This window comes from Jaminaea rosea, assembly GCF_003144245.1.
Source record: "Jaminaea rosea strain MCA 5214 unplaced genomic scaffold BDZ90scaffold_1, whole genome shotgun sequence".
NCBI classification, from domain to species: domain Eukaryota; kingdom Fungi; phylum Basidiomycota; class Exobasidiomycetes; order Microstromatales; genus Jaminaea; species Jaminaea rosea.
The window spans coordinates 2,845,118-2,870,721 of NW_020289975.1; the positions used below are offsets into that span (position 1 = coordinate 2,845,118).

At 59.7% G+C, this 25,604-nt stretch overlaps 9 protein-coding genes across 9 annotated transcripts; 3 read left to right on the forward strand and 6 right to left on the reverse strand.

Annotated features, from left to right (window-relative positions):
* Nucleotides 1–131: 131 nt before the first annotated feature.
* On the forward strand, nucleotides 132–1,655 carry BDZ90DRAFT_230081 (hypothetical protein). Its single transcript, XM_025505330.1, has 2 exons — nucleotides 132–1,038; nucleotides 1,108–1,655. Exons 1-2 carry the CDS (start codon nucleotides 166–168, stop codon nucleotides 1,606–1,608), a joined length of 1,374 nt encoding a protein of 457 aa, XP_025365697.1. The 5' UTR covers nucleotides 132–165; the 3' UTR covers nucleotides 1,609–1,655.
* BDZ90DRAFT_230082 (hypothetical protein) lies at nucleotides 1,457–3,331 on the reverse strand. Its single transcript, XM_025505331.1, has 2 exons — nucleotides 3,134–3,331; nucleotides 1,457–3,047 (listed from the first exon to the last, which is right to left on the reverse strand). The coding sequence occupies exons 1-2, from the start codon at nucleotides 3,304–3,306 to the stop codon at nucleotides 1,691–1,693; spliced, it is 1,530 nt and encodes a 509-aa protein (XP_025365698.1). The 5' UTR covers nucleotides 3,307–3,331; the 3' UTR covers nucleotides 1,457–1,690.
* A 205-nt stretch (nucleotides 3,332–3,536) lies between these two features.
* BDZ90DRAFT_248745 (putative ubiquinol-cytochrome c reductase complex 11 kda protein) lies at nucleotides 3,537–4,005 on the forward strand (the record flags this gene model as incomplete). The annotated part of the gene is made up of 3 exons (XM_025507633.1): nucleotides 3,537–3,642; nucleotides 3,724–3,837; nucleotides 3,917–4,005. 3 exons carry the CDS (start codon nucleotides 3,537–3,539, stop codon nucleotides 4,003–4,005), a joined length of 309 nt encoding a protein of 102 aa, XP_025365699.1.
* Nucleotides 4,006–4,325: 320 nt separating this feature from the next.
* On the reverse strand, nucleotides 4,326–9,240 carry BDZ90DRAFT_277491 (hypothetical protein). Its single transcript, XM_025509011.1, has 2 exons — nucleotides 8,881–9,240; nucleotides 4,326–8,796 (listed from the first exon to the last, which is right to left on the reverse strand). Exons 1-2 carry the CDS (start codon nucleotides 9,012–9,014, stop codon nucleotides 4,419–4,421), a joined length of 4,512 nt encoding a protein of 1,503 aa, XP_025365700.1. The 5' UTR covers nucleotides 9,015–9,240; the 3' UTR covers nucleotides 4,326–4,418.
* Nucleotides 9,241–9,474: 234 nt separating this feature from the next.
* BDZ90DRAFT_258127 (hypothetical protein) lies at nucleotides 9,475–10,110 on the reverse strand (the record flags this gene model as incomplete). Its single annotated transcript, XM_025508036.1, has 1 exon — nucleotides 9,475–10,110. One exon carries the CDS (start codon nucleotides 10,108–10,110, stop codon nucleotides 9,475–9,477), a length of 636 nt encoding a protein of 211 aa, XP_025365701.1.
* A 2,039-nt stretch (nucleotides 10,111–12,149) lies between these two features.
* BDZ90DRAFT_258128 (hypothetical protein) lies at nucleotides 12,150–14,274 on the forward strand (the record flags this gene model as incomplete). The annotated part of the gene is made up of 2 exons (XM_025508037.1): nucleotides 12,150–12,465; nucleotides 12,536–14,274. 2 exons carry the CDS (start codon nucleotides 12,150–12,152, stop codon nucleotides 14,272–14,274), a joined length of 2,055 nt encoding a protein of 684 aa, XP_025365702.1.
* A 179-nt stretch (nucleotides 14,275–14,453) lies between these two features.
* BDZ90DRAFT_34855 (hypothetical protein) lies at nucleotides 14,454–17,428 on the reverse strand. Its single transcript, XM_025509514.1, has one exon. It carries the CDS (start codon nucleotides 17,185–17,187, stop codon nucleotides 14,632–14,634), a length of 2,556 nt encoding a protein of 851 aa, XP_025365703.1. The 5' UTR covers nucleotides 17,188–17,428; the 3' UTR covers nucleotides 14,454–14,631.
* A 1,510-nt stretch (nucleotides 17,429–18,938) lies between these two features.
* On the reverse strand, nucleotides 18,939–22,340 carry BDZ90DRAFT_277495 (glycoside hydrolase). The gene is made up of 2 exons (XM_025509012.1): nucleotides 21,751–22,340; nucleotides 18,939–21,674 (listed from the first exon to the last, which is right to left on the reverse strand). The coding sequence occupies exons 1-2, from the start codon at nucleotides 21,972–21,974 to the stop codon at nucleotides 19,253–19,255; spliced, it is 2,646 nt and encodes an 881-aa protein (XP_025365704.1). The 5' UTR covers nucleotides 21,975–22,340; the 3' UTR covers nucleotides 18,939–19,252.
* Nucleotides 22,341–22,847: 507 nt separating this feature from the next.
* BDZ90DRAFT_230089 (hypothetical protein) lies at nucleotides 22,848–25,429 on the reverse strand. Its single transcript, XM_025505332.1, has one exon. It carries the CDS (start codon nucleotides 25,058–25,060, stop codon nucleotides 23,105–23,107), a length of 1,956 nt encoding a protein of 651 aa, XP_025365705.1. The 5' UTR covers nucleotides 25,061–25,429; the 3' UTR covers nucleotides 22,848–23,104.
* Nucleotides 25,430–25,604: the final 175 nt, after the last annotated feature.

Genomic DNA, 25,604 nt, shown 5'->3' on the forward strand with positions numbered 1-25,604 from the left:
GCCTCCGCTTCGTCCACTCTCGTTCCGGCGCACGTGGCAACGGAAGTGGACGTCGGTCCGTCTGTCTCGCAGCTCAAGCCAGAGAAATCGAGATGAAGGGACGAGGGGCGAGGCTGCATTCACTCCACTCTCTGTCTTCGACCAGTAGCATACAACCAACCAGCAATGGCTAGCGCTTCTTCCTCAACAACACCTGCTGCGGGTAGTAGCCGAAGCAATCAGGATGCCGAACTCCTCCCTCCCATCCCCAAGTCGAATGCCATTCTTGTCATTGGCATGGCAGGCTCAGGCAAATCGACCTTGGCTGGTGCTCTCTCCCGCCATCTCGAGGCCGAGGCTGCCAAGCGCAACCCCTCTGCAGCCTCTTCAGACCCCTCTGCCTCCTCTTCAGATGCGTCGTACTTGGTGAATCTGGATCCGGCAGTCTCTACACTCAACTACGAGCCCAACGTCGATATACGAGACACGGTCGACTACAAGCGTGTAATGGACGAGTATAACCTCGGACCCAACGGAGGCATCTTGACTGCCTTGAATCTATTCACGACAAAGTTCGATCAGGTCATGGGAATTCTCGAGGGCAGAAGCAATGAGGTCGACAACATCATCCTCGACACTCCCGGTCAAATCGAGATTTTCACCTGGTCCGCCTCCGGAACAATCATTACCGACTCTCTCGCCTCGGCCTTGCCTACTTGCATAGCCTACGTAGTCGACACTCCTCGTACAACGGCACCGGCGACGTTCATGAGCAACATGCTCTATGCGTGCAGTATCATGTACAAGACGAAGCTGCCCTTTATCATCGTGTTCAACAAGGAGGACGAACAGGATGCCGGCTTCGCGAGGGAGTGGATGGAGGACTTTGAGGCGTTTCAGGAGGCGCTGAACAAGGGGAATGCTACGGACCAGGTCGATGTTGGGAGGGGCAATCCGCGAGCGAGGGGCGCAGCTGGGCAGGAGGGAGAGGCGAGCTATATGAACTCGCTGGTCAACTCGATGGCCTTGCTGCTGGAGGAATTTTACAACAGCATCAGGGTGAGCCCCTCGCCCCAGTCCACTTTTACACCTTTCCCTTCACTAACGTCGTCCTACTTCTTCACGCAGGCCGTATCCGTCTCCTCTCTCACCGGCTCAGGCATGCCCTCCTTCCTCTCCGCCGTCCAAGAAGCCCGTCAAGAATACGTGGACGAGTATCGCCCCGAGCTGGAAGCCTTGCGCGCCTCGCGAAAACAGAAGCAAGAGGAGAGGAAGAAGCGCGAGGTGGAGAAGATGATGAGGGACTTGAGGGTGAAGCCCAGCGGAAAGGCGGCGCCCAAAGCAGCGACTGGGGCGAGGGGAGGGGGTGGGGAGGTCGACGATGACGATGAGGAAGACCCGCGCATCACCCGCATGGCGGATCGAATGCGCGTGCCGGGGTACGAAGGCGATGGGCTTATCATGGAGCCTGACGACGATGATGTCCTGCTTCAGACGCATGGGGCTGCACAGACTCAGGCGGGACAGGTGCCGAGACGAGGAGGAGCGCAGAGGGGGGAGGGGGAGGACCTGGCTTCAGTGGGTCAGAGGAGAAGGGAGGAGCAGTTGGCGAGGGCGAGATTGGGATGAGCGAGACGCAGATGGAAGGTGGCGGGTGAATGATATGATTGCAGACATCATCTCGCATCGCAATGTAGTGGACGTCTCGCCATCAATCCTCATCCTCGCTGTCGCTCCCATACGCTGCCAGCCCGCCAAGCCCACCAGTAGGCGCTGCTGTCTTCGCTGCTGCCGGCTTTGGCTGGGCCTGCTTCGCGGACGCGGGCTGCTGCTCTTGACCTTGTTGCTTCCTGAGAGCCTGAATATAAGCCAAGCCGCCAAGCGCATCTGAAGAGAAGAAGCCTGTTGGGGCCGTGGCCGCAGGTGGCGACGCTGCCGTTGACGCTGACGCTGAGGCGCTGCTGATGTTGGGTACGACAGGCGCAGGCGCAGCCTGTGCTTTTCTTTCCTCCTCGTCTTGCCTGTCCATTTCCTCCCAATTTCGCCGATTCTCCTCAATCAGTCTAGCCATCTCCTCTTCATCCATCTCTTCCCCCTCCCCAGCCTCAATGCGCAATCGCTTGCCATCATGCTCTCCATCCTCCTCGGGCTCTGGCAACCCAGCCTCCAGCCTCGCTCTCGCGGCCAGATACTCCCTCTGCTCATCAGTCATCCTCTCCTCGACCCTCTTCCTGCCCTCGCCCTCCATTCTCGCCCTCTCCCTCTTCTTGGCCGTCGGATTGGGGTCTTCTGTTGCCCATCGAACGTTCAAGATCTCCCCATGGTCCAGAGACTGGTTGCTCATTGCTTCCTTGGCGAACTGCGCGGAAGCCTCAGAAGAGTAGGTGACGAAAGCACAGCCTCGGTGCGTGAGGACGCGCACTCGCTCTAGCGGGCCGAACTCGCCAAAGTGACGTCGCAGTACCTTCTCTGTTGCAGTGACAGGAAAGACGGGTGCGGGTGGGAGGTTGGGAAGGTCATTGCTGCTTGTGTCATTGCCCGCGGACTTGACCTTGCCGTTGTCGTTGCGGATGGCTACGTCCCTTCTTGCTTGACCCACCGACTTTCCACCCTTTACCGTCCTTCCTCCATCCCTCCACTGCGGCCCGACTCCGTTGGCGCCACCTCCAGTCGAGACTTTGCGCAGATCTTCCTCTTCCTCGTGTATCTTGCCAATGTATAGCGTACGATTGACACGCTGTATGGAGCCCACGCCACCCATGTCATCTCTGTAATCCCCTCCCTTCTCTCGTCCAAAGATGTCCTTGCCTTGGTCCATGGTGCTGGTATGTTCTCCATGAGCCCCTTTGACCTGAGTACGCGGCAGACGGTGTAAGAAGGTACAGTCTGCTCCAAGATAGCAGCATCCTCTAGCGAACTGCAGGCAGATGAATGGTGTCTGCAAAGCATCGCCGCGCGTGTAGCCGGCATCGCGAGCTATATCGCAGCGAGTCTCGGACTTGTGCTTTACATGGTCATCGCGGTCCCCGCCGGACCATTTGTTATACCAGATGTTGTAGGAGACGCCGCTGCGAGTGGGGAGGGGAGATGGGAGACATAGCGAGAGTCAGCATGACGAAGCATGTAGTGAGCAGAGTCCAGCGCTGGAACTCACGTCTGGTTGCTCTTGTCTGCCTCATTTCGGATCTGCTCGAGACGATGGGCCGTAATCTGCTTGCGAGCAGGGCGAGACTTGGAGACGATCGTGGGGAGGGCGGATGTTGAAGCTGATGCTGACGAAGATGACGAGGAGGTGGATGCCACCATCTGGACTGTGGGCGACGACATGATCGCAGCCAACGAGGGATGATGGTAGCAAACGAAGCTGAGCAGCCATCTCCACGAGCGACCTCGTTCCGTCGTTGCTCGTCGCTCGCGTGGCACACTCATTGAGCGCGCTGAGCAATGGCAGCTCGCCGGCCGGTCGAGGCCCATGACGACGACGAGGGCGGATTCGCATCGCAACTTTGGATCATCCTCACTCACCTCTCGTCACTACCACACATCACATCGTCACCATGCATCCCACATCGATTTCGCACAGCGGAATGCCTACGGGCAAGAAGTACATGGGCTGGTGGGGATCAATGGGCGGCCCTCAGCAAAAGGGCATCACCGCGTACTGTGAGCATGCACCGTGATACGTGGCCATATACTGGCTCGATGTACGCTGACCTTTGCCGCATGCCCATCTCACGCACGCAGCCATCTCCTCCAACCAGCAGAACATCATGGGTGGCGCTTTCCGCCAGTACATGATCTTTGGATACAAGCGTCTCATGGCGCAGCTGCCTTACTTTGGCATTCCTCTGGCTATTGGTGAGTGCCCGCTAGGCCAGCCTTGACTTACTTGGCTTCAAGGCTGATGGATCATCCTTCTCCCATCTTGGCTCTACAGGCTACGGCGTCTACTCGTGGGGCGTCTCTCGCAACCACTACCTCAACTCGAAAGCTGGACACCTCGAGTTTGGAGAGCATGAGGAGTAAATGGGGGCAGAGGTTAAGGTGGTCAGGTCAGACCTATCGAGGGAGGCCAAATGGAATCTCGAGCAGATTTGTTACCATTGATAAGCAGTCGCAGTGGGTGAAAGCAGTGTGAACTACGGTCGACGATTTGTTGCCTCCCCAACCAGCGGGGGAACAGAAGGAGCAGGCCGACAACGACTGCGTCGCCAGGATGAAGCTGGTGTCTAGCTGCATCGCTCCGCCACGAGCGCGTCCGCAGATAGCCTCCAGCACCGGCATGATGGACTTGCTCATGCGTCACGAGATTCTGACGACGACATCGACACGAGGAACAAGGCAGACAAGCGTACACGATACATTGAGAGCCTCATCTCTATTGCGACAGAGCGTAACAGCCTCGCCTTACTGCCCCGTTGACCTCCCTCGTTGCCTCCTCACTTGCCTCCCTTCTTCTGCTGCTGCTGCTGCCCCGCTCCACTGGGTCCGCCAGCTGTCCCCGTCCTTTGACCACCCTGCTGCCCCGCTCCTGCACCCGGAGGGGGTAGCGGCGGTGGCGGTCTCGGCGAGCTCGTCGCCCCACCAGGAGCCGGGGAGCCGGTAGCTGACCCTCCCCCACCTGCTGCCCTCTGAACCGCAGGCCCACCTCTTGCCTGCTGAGCCTGCAACGCGAGCTGAGCCTGATGTTGCTCATGCGCATTGCGGAACAGAGTCATGGCGAGGTTCTGGATCTGCTCCTGTGTCAGGTTCTGCGAGAGGGACTGCTGAAGCGTGTGCTGGATCTGAGCGACCGTCACCGCCGGTAGACCGCCTAGGCCGATGGCTTGCCCTCCTTGCCCTTGTCCCGGTTGGGCGGGCGTCGATGGAGCGTTGCCCGTGCTATTGCCAGCAGAGGCCGCATTGGATGCAGGAGACGAAGTAGTAGCAGAAGCGGCCCCGATTTGCGGGCTCGCCGTCATATTTGGCGTACTTGCACCGGGCATGGGAGGTCGACCAGCAGAGTGCGCGTGGCTCATGCCCGCCGCCATGCTCTGTGAGACGGCCATGCTGTACTGCTGGAGCCCAGGGTTCGGGCCTGGCATGCCTTGCTGGCCGCTTTGCTGCTGAGCCTGTTGCTGCTGTTGGGCGTGCGCGCCACGCATCTGAGACGCAAATGCTGCCTGCTGCTGTGGGGTCATACGAGCCAGAGCGGCGCCGAGGGACTGCTGCTGCTGAGGGGTGAGTTGGGGCCCGCCACCGTTGTGGCCTGGCTGCTGGCCTGGCGTGCCAGGACGAGCAACATTGCCGCCGGCGGAGGTGGGGCGATTCACAGGCGGCATCGGGGGTCGACCGGCATTCATTGGCATGCCACGTTGCTGCTGAGCGTGCGGCTGGCCCTGCTGTCCGGGCCCCTGCTGCTGATTTGACTGGCCTTGCTGATTGGGCGGTCGTACGGCTTGCTGACCTTGATGGTTGCCATTTACCTGTGGCCCCTGCTGTTGCTGTTGCTGTTGCTGCTGCTGCTGTTGATGGGCCTGAACCTGAGCCTGAGCCTGCGCTTGAGCAGCAGCAAAGCGCTGCTGTTCCTCCGCCATCCTCCTCTGATTATACAACTGCACGTGGCGCGCATGCGCATCGTCCCTGTCAGCCTTATGCTGACTCAACTGCTGAGGCGTAGGCGTGGCTCCACCCTTGGGCGTGTTGTGCGTCTCGTGTGACGCTAGGTTGACCTTGCGTACCTCACCGGGGGCGAGAGGAGGACGAGCAGTGGCTTCGCGCCGCTTGGCCGTCTTGCGCATCGCTTCGAGGATGTTGCTGTGTCGCATCTTGCGGCGCGACCCATCGAATTTCGCAGTGAGCTTCTTGGCCAGCTTTTCGCGCTTGACTGCCATTGAGTTAGGCGGCAGCGATGCCGCCGTCGGTGGCGCTGCGGAGGCCTGCGGGCTTGGCCCATTCGTGTCCGTACTCGCGTTTGCTGCTGCGTCGGTCGACGGCGTCGGAGGTGCAAGCTGCGGAAGGGCAGGAGGCGGCGGCGGTGGCTTGCCCTCTGCTGCCGCCTTGGTGATGCGATCCCACCTATCATAGCAGTCCCACGGCTCGCGACGGTCTGTGGGCACCATCAGCCGCGACGAGTTGAAGACATCAGAGATCAAAGGCCAGTTGGTGCCGTAGTGCTGCACCAGCTTCATGAGGAAGCCGTCTTCCTCGCTCGACCAGAATATCTGCGCTGCTCTGAGCTCTGGCTCGCGCGGCTGAACGACGTGGTTCATGGTCGAGGGCGCTGCTTCTCTGCTTGGCTTGTTGGATCGGCGGCTGAAGATCGTCGTAGCTACGGGAGGGGGCAGATCAAGATCCTGCCTGCAGATCCCGAGATTGGGGTCAACTATCCTCGCGGCAATGATCCAATCGCTGTCCTCCTTCCACCGTCCTTGCGCACGATTCTTGCCGGGCTCAAGCGTCGATACCAAGAGCGGCTTAGCGTCCAACAGCCTGCTGACCTGCGTCAATCTCGAGCCCTGATGATACGCTCCCTCGTCCACTCGCTTGTCCCCCTTGCCCGCTTCTGGGATACCAGGCGGACCGTATTCCATCAGCTCGGGGAAAAGGGCCGCGATCGACCACGTCTGATCCGTCTCCAGGACGCTCTGCATCTTGTCGATGTCGACACCCAGCATCTCGGCTGCGGCTTCGGCATCGAAAGACTCGAGAAGAGCAGCAGGCGAGACGCTAGTTGCAGAGATGTCCATGGAGAAGATGGGGGCGCGCAGCGTGCTGGAAATGCTCTGAAGAAGGTCTTCCGGTTGGGGCTCTTGACGAGTGGAGGGCGCCGGCGGTGAGGCTTCGGCGGTGGACGTCGCTGCGCCAGCTAGGGTGTCGTCGCGGCGGAGTGGGACGGCTCGCATTGCTGGAGTCATGGAGCTTGCGTCGCGAGATTCTTGCCGCCTCTTGTCGCCGGCCGAGGGTCCAGAGAGCTGAGGCATGGGAGCTTCCGGCCTTGCCTCGTTGATGAAGACTGTTCGCGGCTCATCTTTCTCTCCCTTCAGCGCCGCCTCGACCTCACCATCGTCGGCGTCGCCATCTGCGTCAGCGTCTGCCTCACCGTCCGCGTCAGCGTCTGCATCGCCATCGCCATCGGCGTCAGCTTCAGCGTCAGCGTCCACATCAGCATCTGCGTCTGCATCTGCATCTGCATCCACATTCGCCTCTGCGATGCTGACTCGTCGAATCTCTGCTGCTCCCTCTTCCTTTGTCTGCGCCGCAGGGCGCTCGTCGACGTCCATTGGCGCCTGTATCCCTTCATCCCTCGGCTCCTCCTTGATCTCCACCTCCATGCCGTCCTCTTCCAATTCTACCTCCTCGCGTTGCCTCTCGCTCTCCCTCCTGCCACTCGCGGTCCTTGGCACGCACATGCTTCGTTTGGCTTGCGGCGTCTTAGCCTTGACCCATGCCCGACAGGCGTACGCCAGTTGCACACCAACGGCCATCTTCCATCTCCTCTCCTCGCGGAAGTCAGTCTGCATCCACTTCATCTCCTCCAACATCAAATCCCAATGCGCTTTCCTCACCACCGGGGCTTTGGGCTTTTTCGGCTGTCTGAAGCTCCATAGCCCCGCCTCCTTGAGCTTCTCGATACGGGCCATGGCACGAATAAAGCGTTGCTCGGTGAAAGCGACGCGCCAGTCTCGGGTGAGGAGGCACTTGTCTGCCTTTCCCACCAAGCCTGAACCTGGTGAAGCACGGGAGCGGACGTACCACCGCCAGAGGTCTGTTTGTCCGGCGCCAGTGGGACCGGACGGCGGAGGTACGCCGGGCTTGGTTTGGGGCACATGAGGCGCTTTACGAACGCGTGATGAGGAGGAGCCCCCAGCGCCTGCCCCGCCGCTGCCTGCACCTGTGTAGCGGCGGAAAGGATCGGGTGGAAGAGGGCGGAGAGAGGAGGCGTAGGTGACTGAGAGGGGGTTGGGCGAGAGTTGGACGAGAGTGGGATGCAGGGGCACAGTCTCTGGTACAGTGTCGTTACTGACGGGGGCAACGGTGCCGGTCAGAATGGCAGCTACGTCTGCTGCAGAAGGCTGAGAGGCTAGGAGGGCGTTCGAAGCGATCGGAACAGAGAGGGGCGGCCCCGTTGCTGCTGCTGCCGCCGCCGCTTCATTAGACGAGGTATTGCCACTGTCGTCGGTGACGGAGAGCGCTGGCGAAGAGGTGACCGTACGATCGACGGCCGTACCTGCAGCCAGCTTGGAGATGAGAGCAGAAGAGGCAGCAGACGGTGTTGGCTGCGGTGGCGGCGTAGCTACGCTTGCAAGTGCGGGGTCATAATCTGCTTGCTGTCCTGCGCGCTTGCTCGTTGAGGCTCGTCGAGTGGCCGGGCGAGGCGTCGTCGTATTCGGTGTCGTCGGGGAGGTCACTGCCGGACCCTTCTGCGGCGTGGCAACAGTCTTGGAAGCAGCACCACCGGACTTCTGTCCTTCTGCAGTCTTGATCGCCTTTGCCCTTTGGGACGCTGACTTGAGCGGGGGAGAGGATCCCAACTCGGCGAACAGCTTGCGCTTGAGGTGGGCCGACGAGGGCAGCTTGACGCTGGCAATTGATGACGACTTGTCCTTATCTTTGTCCTCCTGACTGGCGGAAACTCCAAGTGGATGCTCTCGATAAAATACCTCAAACTTGTCACGATAGGTTGACTCCTCCGGAATCTCGCGAGGCATCACCGTCGCTGGCTGGCTGTCCTCTTCCTCAGCCTTTTCCAGCGAGCCTAGCGCGCTTGTCCTCGTGTTCTGCTCCCACAGGAGGTAAAGATCACGCAGCTCTGAAGCATGGTCGACTTTGAGGTTGCTGTACAGAGCAGAAAGAAGTTCGGATGGTCAGTCTAGGGACGAGGTGCACAGTATATGCTGTCACGCGGCGCCTCGGACGCACCTCAACCGCTCCTCTGCCTCTTCTAGCCTATCCTGGCGAAGATCCTCAAGCGTCACTCTCGATGAGCTTGCTTGCGCGTTGTTGCTTCCATCTTTCGCCGTCGGTACAGCTGTTGGCTTCGCCGGCAACGCCATCCTGGGCGACGATGAGGGTTGTGAACGACGCGGATGCTCAGCGGCTCGTCCAGCAGCCTAGAACGCGCCCGGTCCGGTGTCCCTTGCAAAAAGGAGATGATGAAGATGGAGGAGAAGAGGAATGGGTCCCCTTGCTGACGATGTCAATCTGAAACTATCGAAATGCCTGCGTCGAGACTGGGCTTGCAGACGTCGTAGTCCTCGGCGTCGATGAGGCGATGGCGAGTGACGAGATCGATGGTGCGGACGGCCAGACGCAAATCGCGTCTTTCCGTTCCGGGAACGCTTCCCGCTCATGCGGCCAGTAGTCACCGTCATTCGATCACAACCGTGGTAGCGAAGCAAGGGCGACCAGATGGCGTGGTCTTTCTATAGGTATTGATGATGATGACAACGAAGCAAATGAGAGCAATGATACAAGGTAGTGGTATGACGGTGGAACGAGGGAGGGCGTGCGAGCTTAGATCTCCTTAGCAGCAACAGCCTCAGCCGCTAGCTCGTCAGTCGCGGCGGCGGCGGCGGCGACTCCTCGCGTGCGAATCTCCTCATCTCTCTCCTGACTGACCCAGTTGCCTACGACGGTGTAGCCTCTCGGGGCCCTTCTCGCCTCCCGCCCCCAGTCAACCACATCACCACGGGCATCGAGCCAGATTGCCTCCTTGTCGGGCGTCTGCGCGTGCCAATCCGCTACATCCTCCAGGTCAAGGCCGACAGGCGGGTCAAGGCGCCTCACGTTGTCGACATGAACAAGCTCCTTGACTGCGAGAATCTGTCCTGCAACGGGTGCGTCCTGTGGAAGGTAGACGGACTGGAGACGCTTCTTGAGGCCCATGGCCGAGAGGACTTTGCTGATGCGAGACGGCAGGCCAATGGCCGAGCGACGCAGCGTGACACGGTAGTGGGTCGTGGGGCGGAGCTGGGCGGTGGACGAAGTGGTTGCGGATGGGTCCTCTTGCGCTGATGAGGCGCTCGTTGAGGACATGGGACGCACCCACCCGTTGAGGGTGTAGGCGGATGACGTGGCGATAGGGGAGGCACGGAGAGCAGGGGTTACGAGGGCCATGCGGCGCATCGTCGAGGGGAAGAGAGAGGACATGCTGTGGGAGAGGGAGAGGGACTGAGGTCAGCCTCTCTAGTCCTGAATTTTCAATCCGTGCGCCCGACTCTGCCCATCACTGCGCCGCACGCTCTGCGTTCTTTCAGGGTAACCTGTTTTCGGCCTGGCCCGTTGCACCGCTCTTCGTCTCAGCCAACAAGGCGGGACCTCCAGCGCATGTAGGGTGTCGGTAACAAGAGGTGACTCGGCGAGGGCACAGCAGGACGAAGCAGCGAAGTAAGTGATCTGGCCAGCCGTGAAAACGACGGGAGAAGCAGAGGCCGAGCGTTTGACCGCCAGCACAAAGCCTCACCAGCCGCAGTCAACAGATCTTCCGATCACCACCTGCGCCGCGCCGAACCCACTGCTCCTCAGCCGCCCTCGATTGCCGGTGACTCCCAACGCGAGGTCATCACACCAACGAAAACTGTGGAGACGAGGCCTTGACATGCAGGGGCTAACGACGGCTCTTCCTAATGCTTTACGGTAAACTCTATGCTCATCACTCGTGCTGGTATGCAACCGAGCGAGAGCAGAGCGCGGGCGGCGATGCGCCTTTTGGAGTGGTACTCACGTTGCGGTGGCGCTGGTAAATGTCTTGAGAAGCAAGAGGAAGGCCAAGAAGGTGTGCAGCTGGGAGTGGACAGAAAGGTAGACGATGTCAACCGGCTGTGCACGAAGTCGTAGAACCGAGCTGCGCCATCAACGTCGCCGTCACTTCCACCGCTGCAACTGTGTGTGACTCCTCGGACTTCCAAGGAAGGTCTGCAAACCCTCATCAGGCCAGGGCCGGCTGCGATCCCCATGCGATGCAAACGACCAATAACGAGACGCCACTGGACGGTCCGACACTCCTGCCGAAGCAGGAGGGTTCGAGTCGGTGCCCTCTCGCAAGGAGATGGACGTCTGTCGGTAGGTCTCTCGCTAGGGAGAGCCAATGAAACCCCACTACAATATAGTCACGCCGGTGAGCGTGGGCCCTAGAGTGGAAACTGCGAATTTGGCTGGATACCATGATCTTCATCATCGGAGTCGAGTAGCAGCGGGGAAAAGGGCGGACGACGTGAAGGCTGCATCTTGGGTGTGCGATGCTTACCAGCTAGGCGAAAGGGCGGCGGCGGTGCGGAGTCGATGTAGTAGGGCAGGAGATCTACGCGCGCAGAGGAGGAGCAATGATGGTCAGCTCAAACTGCCCGTGTCTAGCTAGCGTGATGCGCCATTATCGTGGATCCATCAGACAAAGTCGTACTGGCAAGTACAAAATAGGATGTGCAAAACCCCGTGAAGGGCCCGCGTTGCTCGACAGCGATCGAGCTCCTTTTCTTCTCGGCATGGTCGGGTAGGCCGGGGAAAGGAAGTTGCGAAGATCATCGTGTGGAAAGGAGGGCGCGAATGCGATGCAATAGGGAGGTGTTCGACTGATGCTCACCTGATGTTGCTGTCTTTGAGAGTTCTGGTTCTCGTCGCGATGGACGATGGTTGAATGGACAAGGAAGTCAAGAAGTGAGATGGAGGTTCAACGCTGGCTTTGACTTCGCACCTCGCGCTTGGCTTGAGCCCGACCGAACCCCCCCAGCCAAAAAAACTCGCGGCCCGCGTCTGACCCACAAGCCGACTTTGGGCTGTGGCTGTGGCCGTGGCTTGACTGCAACCCGAGACGAGGCGAGACGAGACGAGACGGCCGCGCCCCGCGTGGCGATGGCGGAGCGGAACAGGGACAGAGGAGTAACAACAGTCAGCTCGTCGTCATCCCGGACTGGCGGCGGCAACTTGGCTTGGCTTGGCTTGTCCTCCTTGCCACCACCAATTACGAGCCTCGCTGACCGCACAAAGGAGCTGGCAGCAGCACAGACAAGAAAAGCGCGGCGCCAGTGGGGCGTGAGGCGCTCGACGACCATCCGCTTTCTTCATCGTCATCATCATCATCATCATCATCATCAACCTCTCGACCCTATTCGTCTTCAAGAAGCATACACGCTGCAAGCCCAAGCGGAGCAGCGCTAATACAGACCAACAGCAGCCTTGACACCTCCTTCAGCATGTCAAATACCATCGACCTGACGCTGGACTCGCCGCCTCGCCCAGCCATCACGCTGCCAGTAGGATCCTCGTCGAATAGCACCTCCACTCAAGACCAAGGCCAGTCTACTTCGTCATCATCGGCAGCTGCGCCGAGTGGCAGTGGCACCGGCAGCGGCAGTGGGAGCAGTCGACGCCCAATGCGATCGTCAGCATCGGATGATGGCTTCGAGATCAGTCATATGTCAGAAGGTGCGCAACGAGCCGCCGATGCTGCCAGAGCAGCTCGGCAAGCCCAAATGATGCAAACAGAGGATTCAGTACGATGGAGGCAAAGTGAGTCCTTGTGTCAAGCGCATACCCGAATTGAGCTAACCCCGTATTCGTTCTCTACCCCTGCACTTAGACTTTCTGACCTCAGAGGGACGCGAGCCACGCCGACGTCCACCAACTTCTGCAGCGGGGGGTGGTGCGTCCTCCTCCTCATCATCATCATCGGCAACTAGACCTACGTCAGGGAGCGGATTCTCTATCACCAGCACCACCCACAACGCGCCCGGTGTACGCATCCACGATGGTCTGCCCCCTGGTCCGCACGCCAACAGTAGCAACGCAGCAGCAGGCCCCTCAGGCACTCGTCGTGTCGCAGTAGACATGATGATCAACGGCGGGGTTCATCGAGTCTATGTCCCCGAGGATCAGATGCCTGGTCGTCGTGGTGCCAACAGCGCTGCCGGAAGAGTAGCCGCGGCAGCAGCAGCTCCCCAACAAGCCGCCTCGGGCTACTCAATGGGCGGCGTCCTCGCCAATCTTTCCCATCTTGCCACTAGAGTAGAAGGCGTTGCGACCCACATGGCTGCTCACGCTGGCTTTGGAGGCGGGGCAGCTGCTCGAGGATTGCCTCGACGAGGGGCATTAGCTGGAGTCGCGCGAGGAAGGGGAGGAGGAAGAGGAGGTGGCGGAGGTCGAGGAGGCGCAAGGGCAAGTGGGGGTTGGAACCCTTCTGCGGCCATGAGGAAAGAGCTCGAGAAGGTGATCCCCGCCAAACATGATCCCAAGATGGTACTCAACCACACCAGCCATACGCCAAAGGGCAACGGCCCAGTCGACCTCACGGATAGCAACCCCAGCAAAGCAAATAAGAAGACCTTCTCTTTCGGCATTGTGGAACCACCCCTCGACGTGGAAACATTCGAGCAGGACCCTCGTATCATTCGCGGCCCTCTCCCTGACACGAGTCCCATTTGCGCCGGATGCGATTGTGCGCTTGTCCTTGGCGGCAGTGGACCAAGGAGGATCTGGGCGTTGCCCTGTGGCCACGTCATCGACGGGCGCTGCTATGAGAGGTACGCGAATGGCATCACCCCGGCCAGGGCGAGAGACATGGCACGCGAGGAGGTGGAGAAGGCGAGGAGAGATGAGGCTGTCGTTCTCAAGGAAGACGGGGAGGAGGATAGCAAAGCGTCGATCATCCCCCTGGGTGTGGACGCAGATAGTAGTATGGAGGGAAGCAGCAGCAGCAGCAGCAGCGGCAGCCACAGTCGCCTGCGCGTCAAGCGTCCCCGAGAAGATGACGATGGCGAAGGTTTCGAGAGGGACGAGCCTCACAAGGCCTTGAAGCCAGACGAGGGCAGTTCTGCTACACACAGCGTGAGGAACTCGCCCAGCGACAAAGGCAAAGGCCGCGCCATCAGCTCGGATGGAGACGTATCCGCCGGAGGAGACACCGCCACACACGCCACTCTTACCGACGCCCCTTCTCACCAGCGCGGCGCAAATGGCATCAAGATCGACGCAGAAGAAGAATACGCCGCCGCCGCCCCTGTTGACAGCGAGACGGAAGACGAGCAATCAGTCTCTCACTCAACAGTGGGCGCCATCAGGGGAAGGGGGCGAGCAAGGGGTGGGAGTAGAAGCAGGCCCGGGGGTCGCACCGCAAGTGGCGCCGCATCGCTTGCGACGTCTCCCCGCGGCGCGAGCAAGACGAAGAAAGCCTCAGTGGCCGGAGCGACAACAACAGCAGCAGCAGCAACAGAGAAGCCCTGCAAGCGTGTCAAGACGTTCGTATGCCCTGTCGAAGGGTGCAACCAGCGCGTGGCTACACAGCAGGGGAGGGCGGCAAGCGGTGTGGAGCTGTACGTTTGAGGCCATTACGCGAGAGAGGCAAGGAGCAGGGAGGCGGCATCATCTTCATCAGCATCACGACCATTCCCGACCATCATTCTTTACGACACCTGTCATTCAGCATTCCTCCAATCGCCAAGCGCGCTGTCACCCTTTCTTTCTGCATCTACAATTATATCGACTGACATCCATCCATTCTCCCACTGGAAGAGTGCGACAGTTCCTCGCTAGCAGGCGCGAATTCGAGGGTACCAAAATGCATTATCGCGTCTTCGAGATACTCGGTAAGATCAGAGGGGATGAGACAGTGACGAAAACGAGCGAGGTGGAAGGAGAACGAGATAAGCTGACCAGCAGCGGCACCGATCAGCCAAGACCCTACCCCTTGACGTAGCTCTCCATGGACTGGGCCAAGCTGGCCATATTGCCGCGCCTGAATTCACCCTGCCCCTTCGCATTGCTCGACTCATCGTTCTGCGTCTTCGCGACCGCAGCCTTCGCTTGCTCGACAGCCTCGACGGCCACAGGCGCCTCAGCTTCCTCCTCCTGCTTCTCCGCAGGCCCATCGCTCCTTTCAATCAGCTCCAAGAAGCACCCTGCCTCTTCCTCGCGCAAGAAGAATTGCCTCAGCCCACTCAGCATGTCCTTACTGATCTTGTCGCTCGTCGTCTGCCATCCTGCGCCCCTGACACCGGCAAAGGCGGCCTCAACATCGCCAACTTGCAGAGCAATGTGGTGCACGTACGGGCGACGCTTCTTCTGGAGGAGCTTGCTGAAGATAGACTCGGGGATGAGACCTTCAGTGATAACGAGGACACGCTGCGTGTCGAAGGGAAGGGCCATTACATGATTGAGCATGTCCTCCTCTCCTTCCGGGGCTGCGCCCGCATTCAAGGTGATGGTTCGCAGGTGCGTGTAGCCTAGCATGCGCTCGTGGAACTCGCGAACTGCGCTGGCATCGGGCACGATGAGGGTGTAATGATCGAGCTGCTTGACTTCAGAGACAAGGGCGTGCGAGATGAGCTCCAAGCCGTTCGAGAGTGTCGTGGGGCCTGCGGCTGAGGGGGAGGAGAGGGACGCGCTGCTAGACGCGGAGGGCTCAGCTGACTGGCAGAAGCTCATGGGGTAACCGGCTTGCTCGCCCGTCAATTCGAGCTCAAAATCCCCCTCTTGGCCCTTCTGAGTGATTGGACGCTCCGTGAAGGCGACGTTCTGCTTTGCCAAAACGCGGCGCGCCTTTTCCAGGTTGGCAACAGCAAAGCGGACGTGCAGTCCCGTATCCGCTGGACCGGCGTCAGCAGGGGCCTGCTCGATAGAGAGGGTTGGGTCGTCGATGCCTGGCAGGCGAAAGAGGTCGGCACCTCCCTCGACGCTGACTACCTCGCTGACGTTGCCCACGCGCAGGAAGGTCTCCTTGGATCGCTTGGCGTCCGGCGATATAAGCGTCAAGTGGGAGATGCGCTCCACTCCCAGCAGATTGATTGCTCCGGCTTGACGCCTCGCTGAGGCTACCTCGTCGCAAGCGTGCCACAGGGCGGTGCTGGTAGAGCTCGAGCCACCTACCCGTGAGAAGACGGCGTCAATGAAGCTGGTGGTGTCCCTTGCGCAGGCGGCCAAGTTGCCTAGCGGCCTGCCTTGGAGGGCAAGTCCACTGCACGTTCTCATGAAAAGATTGGCCGTGCCGGAGTTGCTGACCCACTCGGGCATCATAGTAATCCCAGCCTCGTCCAGCTTGGCAAGGCAGGCAGATCGCTGCGCCGTGGCGGGGAAGACGTTGTTGGCGCCCGCTACAACGTAGCGCTGTGCGTTGGCGCAGAGGTCGGAGAAAGTGTGCGAGACCAAAGCGGCCGTGACCTTGGGCGTCAAGATGTAGCGGCAAGCGCACGGCACAAAGACGTCCGCACGTGCAGAAGTGAGGAAAGAGACGAGGTGATCCTCATCGGTGCTAGCCGTCTTGCGGCGCGTGTAGGTCGGCAGAGCACGCTGCTGGGCGGTCAGACCAGCCTCGAGGCTGTTGGGGTCCACGGTCGTATCAGGCGAGGAGCGGCGCGCCTTGTTGATTGCCGCGACATCGATGCCAGAGTTATCGCATAGGAAGCCGTATTGGCTCGAGATGCCCACGATCCTCCCAAGTCCTAGCTCTTGAGCCGCTTGAGCGAATGTAGCGCCAACGCAGCCGAAGCCTTGCACCACAAGACGAGCACGTCCAATGAGAGCCGGGTCCGTCTTCTCGAGCATGCGCTTGAGCGTCACGGCCATGACGTAGCCGACTGAGTACTCTTCGAGCGACCACTCTACGCCCTCCACACCCGCAGGGGTCGGGACACTCTCCTGCAGCAGGCGGGGCACATCTTTCGCTGACGTTGGGCACTGCAAAGCGCGGCTCAGCGCATCAAGTGCCGTCTCCGTTCCCTGTGTGCAGTACTTCTTTGCATACTCGTCGATGAGCGAGTGACTCGTGTTCAGATCACCTCCTGTGCCCCAGTACGTTGAGATCACCGCGGCATTGTCCCGGATGAAACGCTCCAATACGTGCGTTGCCTCAGGGTCACGGTGCGAGAATCGAATTCCGCCCTTTGCGCCCACGATCTGCGGTTGGGAAGAGACGGCCAGCTTGGTGCTCATGGCGCAGGCCACGTCTCGGACCTCGGTGAGAGAGGCCTGCTCATGAAGGAAAAGCCCTCCACCTGCTGCGGTGGGTTGAGGGGCGTCGATGACGATCCAGCCTTCAGCGATGGTGTGCTTGTCTTGCCAGTGCCAGACGCAGCGCCCATCGATGATTTCGGGGGCGGGGGGAATCAGAAGCGAAGCTGTGGTAGCAGATGGCGGTACGATGCGTGCCTTCTTGATGGTGGTGGGCTCGAGAGAAGGCGAGGCATTGAGCGCCCGCTCCGAGCTGTAAAGAGGAGTCGCAAACGATGCCGTAGGTGCCATACTGTCGGTTTGTGTTGCTCACTCGGGCGATCTTGCTCGTAGAGGAGACGAGTGAGCCAAGATAGGAGTGCATTGCCTCTGCCCTTTTCACCTTTTGTACTCTGCGTCGACGCAACCATGGTCACAGAGCTGCGTTCCCTCGCAGGCACTGGAACTGCTCTGTCGGCTCTGCATGACTGTTTCGTTGCTACTTGCAGGCTGGCCCATGTCTCCGCAAAACTTTACGACGGGCCTCGGGCCTCAAGTGGAGCTGGCATCTTTGTGTGAAGCAACGAGCCGCCTTTTGACCCTGGGCAAGGGGGCACTCGCGAGACAAGCGCCATCACTAGAGTAGACCGGCACTCGGGCGAGGGCACTTGAGCATGTCGGGCTCCCTCGGACGCACGTTGAAGAACTTTGCCTGTCGCCGCGTTCTCATGGTCGCCCTTTCACTGCCCAGCGCAGGTGCTAATGAGCCGCTGGCAGCTGAGTGTCAGTGGCAATGACGACTTGTCAAGCTGAGCTCGAGTCGGGAGCCGCCCTATCGCGGCCGTTTCTCGGCCGGCCTATGAGACAGTTGGCGCCTACTGATAGCTCAAAAGTGCCGCTCTACCTCCCTCCTCTCCATTCGCACCTAGTGGAGCTGCCTCGCCGAATTTTGGGCCGAAAGTGGATGCATCTTGAGCATGCAATGCATTTTGGTACGCCTCGGGGCTTGGCTCCCCTCTGTACTTCCAGAGGCACCATGGCAGCCTGTAGCCTGTCGCCGGGCAAGCTCGCTCCCCATCGCTTACTCCTCTGGGCTTGCGACGGGGGCGTGAGGGCTGGCCCCGAGGTGAGGTCAATTTGAGTTTAGACTTGTGTCGGTGATGCTGCCGATGAGAGAAACGGACGCAGTGGCAGAAGCAGGAGCGGCGAGGCTGGGTCAGAGAGAGACGCGCTCGCCCAACAGCTCCCTAATCGAGGAGGCGCGTCGTCGATTGTCACGTAGGCCCCCTTCCTCCCTCCGCCACCCCGCTCTGTCGCTCAACTCGACTCAGCCAGGGAAGCCGTCGAGCTCGCTGTAAGGCCTGGATGAGAATCCAGAGGAGCAGCACGAGTTACTCTCGGCTGTCTCGCCGTCGCGTCTTTGCTCGACCTGACGTCTCATCAGCCACGGTAGCCCCTTAAGTTCCGGCGCTTGGCCGTCGTCTGAACCTTATTGGGTGGGCAGATCTGTATCTCTAACGCCCCAATGATCACCCTTCAGTGCTGTTGCGCCACGATGTCGGAGCAGTCTTCCTGTTTCGATAGCTGACCATGCGTGGGTAATGGACACGAGCCTCGCTCTTCTCGCAGGGCTGTGCTCGATCAGGGCAGGACCTCCTTCTCACGTTGGCCGCGGCGGCAGCGGTGGCGCATCGACCAAGATCTCACGGTGCTGCAGCCCTCAGTCATCCTGAGTCCGGTGATGCGACGACAAAGGGGTAGTCCGGACCCACCCTGCTCTCTTGCCTATGAGAGGATGAGTGATGGGTGGAGAGGAGCGAGCTTCGCCTTAGACCCGCGCTGCCGCCTCCGCCGCGCTCGCCAGGTCCCTTGCCTGACCCGCTACGCGAGTTGCCTATTCGGGCGCGCGCCTGACGCGTAAAGTGGCCCTCTACACCTCCTTGAAACGTAAGCTCCGCACAGCCAGGAGAACGCCGCCGTCGACCGATCAGGCCACCTGTCGACTCGCCCAGCTCGGCCCTGCGTGTGCAAACAAACTGTGCTCGAACTTTAACCTTGCTCTCGTTCTTCGTCTGCGACCCAGAAAGGACGCTATCCTTGGCCCTCTCACTCGACCCCCTTCTTGATCGAGAATGCCAAGCTACCGAGGCCACTCATTGCTGGGCTGCCATAGTCAATGCGACGGGCTTCGATAGCCGACGTGCGTACGGTCTGTATGATCAGAGGGAGGTGAATCATGATGATGGCGATTGGATTGATCCGAAGGATTCGGTCGGCTCGAAGAGGAAATTTACAAGTGGATAATGGAAGGGAAGGAAAACAAGAATGCGTGTGCTCATAGAGCAGCAAAAGTCCGTTCAGCTACAACCTTCTCCCCTCATGTCGTCTTCTGCTTTACCCCCTCAACCTTGACCTTCCTCTTAATCTTCCGACTGCTCTTCCCGATCAGGATCTCATACTCCCCCTCCGATCGGATCCACTTGTGCTGCTTCGCACTGTAATGGGAGAAGTCGTACGCATTGAAAATCCACGTGACCTCCTTTGTCTCACCCTTGGGCACGAAGACGCGGTCGAATTTGCGCAGCACCTTGGGCGGCTCTCCCGCCGAAGCGGGGAAGCGGAGGTAGGCCTGTGGTACCTCGTGACCATCGTAGTCTCCGGTGTTACGAATGCTGAATGTCAGCTTGTAGACGTCCTTGAAGAGAGAGGCGGGCAGAACTTTCGTGCCCACGAAAGGAGACTGGGTTGGGATGGTGTTGGGCGGAGAGTTGCCATCGTCGTGCCCAACTTGGTCGTCGTAGCTCTTCCCCGGGTGACCGTGGCTCTTGCCGTGCTCCTTGCCATGCCCATCATTGTTGCGCTTCGAGTTGTGGTCGCCATTGATCCACTCGCCGTGCGCCTCTCCAATCTCAAAGCTCGTGTAGCTCAAGCCGAACCCAAACTCAAAGCGCGGGGTGATGTTCTTGGCATCAAAGTGTCGGTAGTCAACGAGTAGTCCATCCGTGTAGTTGAGCTGCGGTGCAACGCCAGGTGCGGAGCGGTTGACGTACGTCACCTCGGACTCATAGTCAGTGCGATTCTTCGCTACGGTGTACGGCAAACGACCGCTAGGCACGTAGTCGCCGTAGAGGACGTCGCGGATCGAGTTGCCAGATTCGGCGCCGGGCATATGCGCGAAGATCACTGCGGTGACATTAGGGTTCTCGATCCAAGCTTCGACGTCCATCTGGCCCGGGGAGTGCATGACGACGATCGTGTTCGACTGGACGGAGGCGACGGCCTTGACCAGCTCATCGCCGGCGTGCCATGCCGTGAGGTTATTACGGTCGCCCGCGTTGCCGTCGACGGTAATGTAGCCTTCTCCACTGTCTGACTGAAGGAAGACCACAGCAGCGTCAATGCCGATGCGCTCGTCGCTGATCTTCTTGGCCTGCTTCAGGTTGTAGTCGTCAAAGCTCCACGAGAAGGCCGTACCGTCAAAGACGGCTCGACCTTGCAATGCCTCGTAGGGAGAGATGAGGTAGCTGTAGTCTGCCGAACCACTGCCCCATCCGATGCCGAGCGTGCCATCTACCCCACCGCGGTCTGCGATACCATTGGCGCCGAGGAAGGCAGGCCCAGCGTCTGATCCAAGGACAGCCAAATGATTGGGGGTATGGCCGTTGGGCTTCTTGAGAGGGAGAGCGCGGTAGCCATTCTTCTTCTTTTCATTCTTGACGAGAACCGTTCCAGCCGAAGCGATGTGCCTGCGAAGCTCCTGTGTATTGTAGAGCTTGTTGACATTGACGTGCTTGTTGATGGGAGTGCTCAGATCGAAAGAGTCGAAGTTCGGCTTCGGGTAGTCGGGGTCATCCTGGCCGAGAAGGAACCAGGCAGCAAGGATACGAACGCCCATGTTCTCGAGCTGGGATGCGGCGACGGTGCCGTTGTTGACGGCTTCAGTGAGATTGCGGCCCCAGAATGATGAGTTCTGTCCGGTGAAGCAGCAGAGCTCGTCACCGGGCATCGTCATCGAGAGCCCAGCATTAGCTGAGGCGACACCGGAATGCTGCGCTCCCCAGTCGCTGATTACGGCGCCTTGGAAACCGAGCTCGGTGTAGAGCACTTCGTTGAGCTGATATGAGTTTTGCGCTGACCACGAATTGTTGAGCAGGTTGTATGAAGCCATGAGAGTGGCGGCATCGGCTTGGACGGAGCGCATAAAGGGGTGCAGGTAGATTTCCCTCATAGCGCGAGCCTCGATGTTGACCGAGCCTTCGTTACGGAAGTGTTCCTGGTCGTTGCCAATGTAGTGCTTGGCACATGCCTGGACGCCAGATTCTTGCATGCCCTTGATGGTGTGGTAGGCAGACTCTCCCGAAAGGTAAGGGTCTGCGCCTCCCATCTCCCAATTACGGCCTCCTGCTGCGAATGCATGATGGTTCATGCCAGGTCCTAATTGAATGTTAACGCCCTTTGTCTTGTGCTCTCGACCCATGCCCTTGCCTCTCTGGTAAGCCAGATCGCTGCTGAACGTGGCGGCAGTGGTCAAGCCGGTAGGCCAGACGTTGACGTTGTCGGCGAAGCGCACACCAAGGGGGGAATCCTGCAAGCAGAGGCCGGGGAAGCCGACTTCTGGGATGGCTGCGATGTTGCCTACGCAGGGTCCTTGCTGCCAGCCGACGCCAGTAACGAGCTGGACTCGCTGCGTGAGGTTGAAAGACTGGATATATTCGCGAGCCTTGCGGACAGGCTCGGCCCAGATGCCCTGCCCAGAGGCATTGGGCGTGGGGTAGAAGGGTGGCGAGTACGGGAAGGAGCTGCGATAGTCAGAGGAGGCGGAGCAAAGGGGTGAGCGAGCTGTGTCTCCTCCTCTCTTCACCAGCATATACCCACTCGTTCATTGCAAATGGGATGTCGGGGAGAAACGGGACCCCCGGTGGCTGATCAGTGCCATCACCACCGATGCCCTGCGACTGACGAGCCCACAGGTAATGATCGCTGAAGGCCCATTCACTCGTGTCAACGGGAGGAAAGACGTGGCTGTTCGCCGATGCCGACGTGCAGAGGGTAACAGCCGCAGCTGCCAAGGAGAGTGGCCTCGAGATGGAGGCGAGCATATTGGGATGTGGCTAATAATCAAGGTGGCAATGGGTGCTGTGCTTGGTAGTGGTAGCAGTGAGGGTATGGAATGATGAAGACGAAGATGATATGTCCACAGCAGAGGAGTCGAAGTCGGGCGCGGGTCGCCTGTGGTGTTCAAAGGATAGGCTTCAGGAGTCGTATGTAGCACGATGAGCTTGTGTGGGGTAATGAAGGAAGCCAAGAGTTGGAAGCGAGGGGCCGAGAGAGTAGGGCGCTAGGGCGCCTTGTTTGTTCTCTGAAGAACAGAGACTCGAGCTGGGTGTGATGGCGAGGCTTTTGTCTGGGTGGCAATGTCAATCAATGAATCGCCAGCCGTCAGGGACAAGGAACGAGGAGGAGGGAGACAAGGCAGAGAAGGCCAAGACCCAGCAAAGCCGCCGTTACTCGCGCTGCCGGAAGGCGCTGCAGCGGCGGTGATTGTGTCCAGGCAGGGCAGACAAGCAGGAGGCACGCACGCAGGCTCGCAGCGGTTCCCGGTTGATTGTGGAGCCCCTGTTTCCTCGAATGAAGCGTTGGAAGCGAGAAGTTCTTGAGCAAAGGAGGGAGGTGGGATGATCAGGCCGCAATGCCGGCATTGTCAAGAATACAGTTCGCCCGCTTTCTGACGATCAGGGGCTCATCACAACACCACCTTAAGCAATCGACCACCTGACCCCACCCAGGGTGTGACTGGGTGATAGGCTGCGTCGGTGGGTAGCGACGGCGTATGCGCCGAGTCGCTAGCTGCTCAGTCTCTGGCGAGCCTTAGGTAGTCAGCTCTGGTTCAACGTCTCTATCGGAGAGAATAAGAAGAGCTCACGCTAGCCGGCAGCGGCTGATCGAGAAGCGGATGAATCATAAGATCCGCTTGAGAGTCCGCGTCGAGAATGAGCGATGATGCCGCCAACGCTTCTTGGAGTGCGTGTGAGCTTGGCAAGATGGCGAGTGGGAGAAGAGTGACGAGGGAGGGGGCGTACGCACGCGAGCCATCATTGCAAATCATGAAGATGGCTTGAGATGTCCTATTCTATTCTTCAAAACGAGCATCCCAATGAAGGGAGCAGGCTGCCAAGTAGCGTAGCGTAGTGTACCGTCCGTGATGATTTGCATCACTTGTTCCTTCTCCTCACTCGCCTCCCGCACCGCCCTCCCACCCGCGCGCCAATGCCTCACATCCCCTCTTAGCCACATCTTCCACATGCACCACACGCTTGAAGCGCCACCCTCTAGCCTTAAGCTCGTCCACCATGAGGCCACGATAGCCCTCGACGCCGAGCAGCGAGCCTCCAAGACAGAGAACTGACTGCTCTGCGAGGACGCGACGACTGTCTTTTCGGTCTGTTGAAGCATCTCTGGTGCTGCTGTTGGCGTGACCATTCGCATCCTTGGACGGCGCTGCCTCTGTCCGCTTCAGAGTCCTCGACCGTCTTGGTCGCCTCGGCCTCTGCAGGAGGAGTTCAATTTGATCCACAATGCTCTTGATCTCTCCCTTGAGTAGGTCGAGCGACATTGCGTCGCCATGAGTGAAGGCAAGATGGAAGACGAGCGGGGCCAAAGACGCCAGACGGAGCTTACGCGCGCCAGCAGTAGTTGCTTCGGCTGGTGAAGCGGGTGATGGTGGTTGTGTGGCTGTGCGCGGAATGGCCAGAGCAGCACTGAGGGCTGAGCTAGAGGGCTGCTGGCTCGTGAGGCAGCGCTCTGAGCAACTCTTTGCAGAGGTGGTGGAGAGGTTTGACGTCGCTGCTGCTCCTTTGTGCCCCTCGTCAGATACAGACTGCCGTCTTGGGCTGCTCGGGTAGCTGTCGATCGCAGGAATAGGGCTGACGCTCCCACCATTGACTGAAGGGGGATGAAGGCGAGCTCCAGGAGGCAAGAGGCTGTGCGACGGGTCATCGAGTTCCATGCCGTCAACGTCGGTGGTGTCCTTTCGAGCACGATCCGAGATGGGGCTGTCGCTCGCCACGCTGGACGCCATTGAGGCTGCTACAGAGGCTCGCTGGCCCCCTGGGCCAGAGGAGGTTGGGACTACGATGTCATTAGAGTAGACTGTGTCGAGGAGGTCGTCCGTGCTGTTGAGATTCCAGTGAGCAAGAATGCGGTCCCGCAGGAGATGCTGTCCCTTTGAACGGCCGAGCCCGCTGAAGAGCTTCGACTGGTCGATCCCCAGGCCATCTCTCGCTGCACCGTCCTCGGCTTCTTCTTCTTCTTCGTCGTCGTCGCTGCTGTCGTCGCTGCTTAGTCGCTCACGATCTGCCTGATCAAGGACAGCTCTCACTGCCTTTCTACCGACCATGTAGCCTCCCGCCTCGTCTCCAAGAAGCCACCCAAATCCCCCCACCCTGCCTACAGCCTCGAGCAAGCTATTGGTACCGCTCTTGCTGCTCGATCCAGGGCTGAGCGTCTCTGTCGTCGCCCCATGACTCGTGCCCGGCTGCGGCTGGTTTCTGCTCCGGAACGACATAACGATGGATCCGGTCCCAGCGATGCAGACGACGCCCTCGCGTACAGCGTCTGGTGGAGAGTTCCCATCTCTCTCCATGACGGGCGATGCCAAGAGGCTGGTGTCGTTGGCTACTATGAGGCGGGAAGAGGGATACGGTATGCAGAGCAGGCGGGAGAGGTGAGGCGACAGGACGGAGATGTTGAGCGGCGAGTCGACACCTGCGATTCCGAGCCATGCTGCGTAGAAGAGTTGGGGGAAGGGGGCGATGCGGTTTGCTGAGAGGGGGTCCACTTTGGTGAGCTCCGCCGATGAGAAGGTCGAGGCTTGGGATGAGGAGCGAGCATTTGAGGTGGTCTTGTCTGTTCTCCACTCGATTTGCGCCTCATCTAGAGCGTTTTCGACTGCCTCTCTGACGCTGAGGAGAAAGCGATCCAAGCCCACATCGGTATAGTTGGCGGCACCGCCGAAACCTCGAGAGAGGAAGGAGGGTGGCTTGCCCGGCTCTACGGACGAGATAGCAATGGCTGCGGCTGCCTTTGATCCGCCGCAGTCTACGGCCAAGTAAAGACGACGAGATCCCAGCCCTCTAGACGACCGAGGCAAGGTGGTACTCGCAACCGGCGTGGCTTCGTCACCCATGCCGGCTGCGAAGGGAGGATGAGGATGACTTGGCAAGCTACTGAAGAGGCTCTCTTCGACGCACTAAAGCTGAAGCTTGTCCCCTTTGCTGTCTGGTGTGGCTGCAGTTCCTGAGGTGTCCAAGACAGCCCAGCGCCTTGTCTGATCGGTGGGCGGCGGGGAAGCAAAAGCGGGGCCGCTGGGAGACGCCGAGCAGGGACCAAGTGGCGCTCTCCGGAGAAGGCGTGGGCTAGAGACGGACGAGAAAGAGTCTGAGTGATGGCTCGATGACTCGGTACTACCAAAGCAGCATCCAGGACATGAAATGAAGCGTAGGAATAGACGAAGGAGTCCGCCTCAGAGCCGTGAGCGTGAGAGCTGGGTTTAGAGTCACCATCCTGTCTTGTCTGGTCCTGCATTGGCCCAAGCTGCAGCCTAAAAAGCCTCGTCCACGTCCGTTACTCCCGGCAGGCCGCCGCTCGAGCCAAAGCCAAGAAAGATCGACACTTCGACCTCGGGCTCCGCCTGATTCGCCCTCTCTTGCCCCGCACGACGGACGACGAAC

Bases quoted from the DNA above. Each gene is read 5' to 3' on its own strand.
- BDZ90DRAFT_230081 (XM_025505330.1), top strand. From the start codon at position 166: ATGGCTAGCGCTTCTTCCTCAACAACACCTGCTGCGGGTAGTAGCCGA. The intron at 1,039-1,107 runs GTGAGCCCCTCG...TTCTTCACGCAG, and splicing joins AATTTTACAACAGCATCAGG to GCCGTATCCGTCTCCTCTCT.
- BDZ90DRAFT_230082 (XM_025505331.1), bottom strand. From the start codon at position 3,306: ATGTCGTCGCCCACAGTCCAGATGGTGGCATCCACCTCCTCGTCATCT. The intron at 3,048-3,133 runs GTGAGTTCCAGC...CCCCACTCGCAG, and splicing joins GCAGACAAGAGCAACCAGAC to CGGCGTCTCCTACAACATCT.
- BDZ90DRAFT_277491 (XM_025509011.1), bottom strand. From the start codon at position 9,014: ATGGCGTTGCCGGCGAAGCCAACAGCTGTACCGACGGCGAAAGATGGA. The intron at 8,797-8,880 runs GTGCGTCCGAGG...TGCTCTGTACAG, and splicing joins GAGGCAGAGGAGCGGTTGAG to CAACCTCAAAGTCGACCATG.
- BDZ90DRAFT_34855 (XM_025509514.1), bottom strand. From the start codon at position 17,187: ATGGCACCTACGGCATCGTTTGCGACTCCTCTTTACAGCTCGGAGCGG.
- BDZ90DRAFT_277495 (XM_025509012.1), bottom strand. From the start codon at position 21,974: ATGCTCGCCTCCATCTCGAGGCCACTCTCCTTGGCAGCTGCGGCTGTT. The intron at 21,675-21,750 runs GTGGGTATATGC...TGACTATCGCAG, and splicing joins ATCCCATTTGCAATGAACGA to CTCCTTCCCGTACTCGCCAC.
- BDZ90DRAFT_230089 (XM_025505332.1), bottom strand. From the start codon at position 25,060: ATGGGTGACGAAGCCACGCCGGTTGCGAGTACCACCTTGCCTCGGTCG.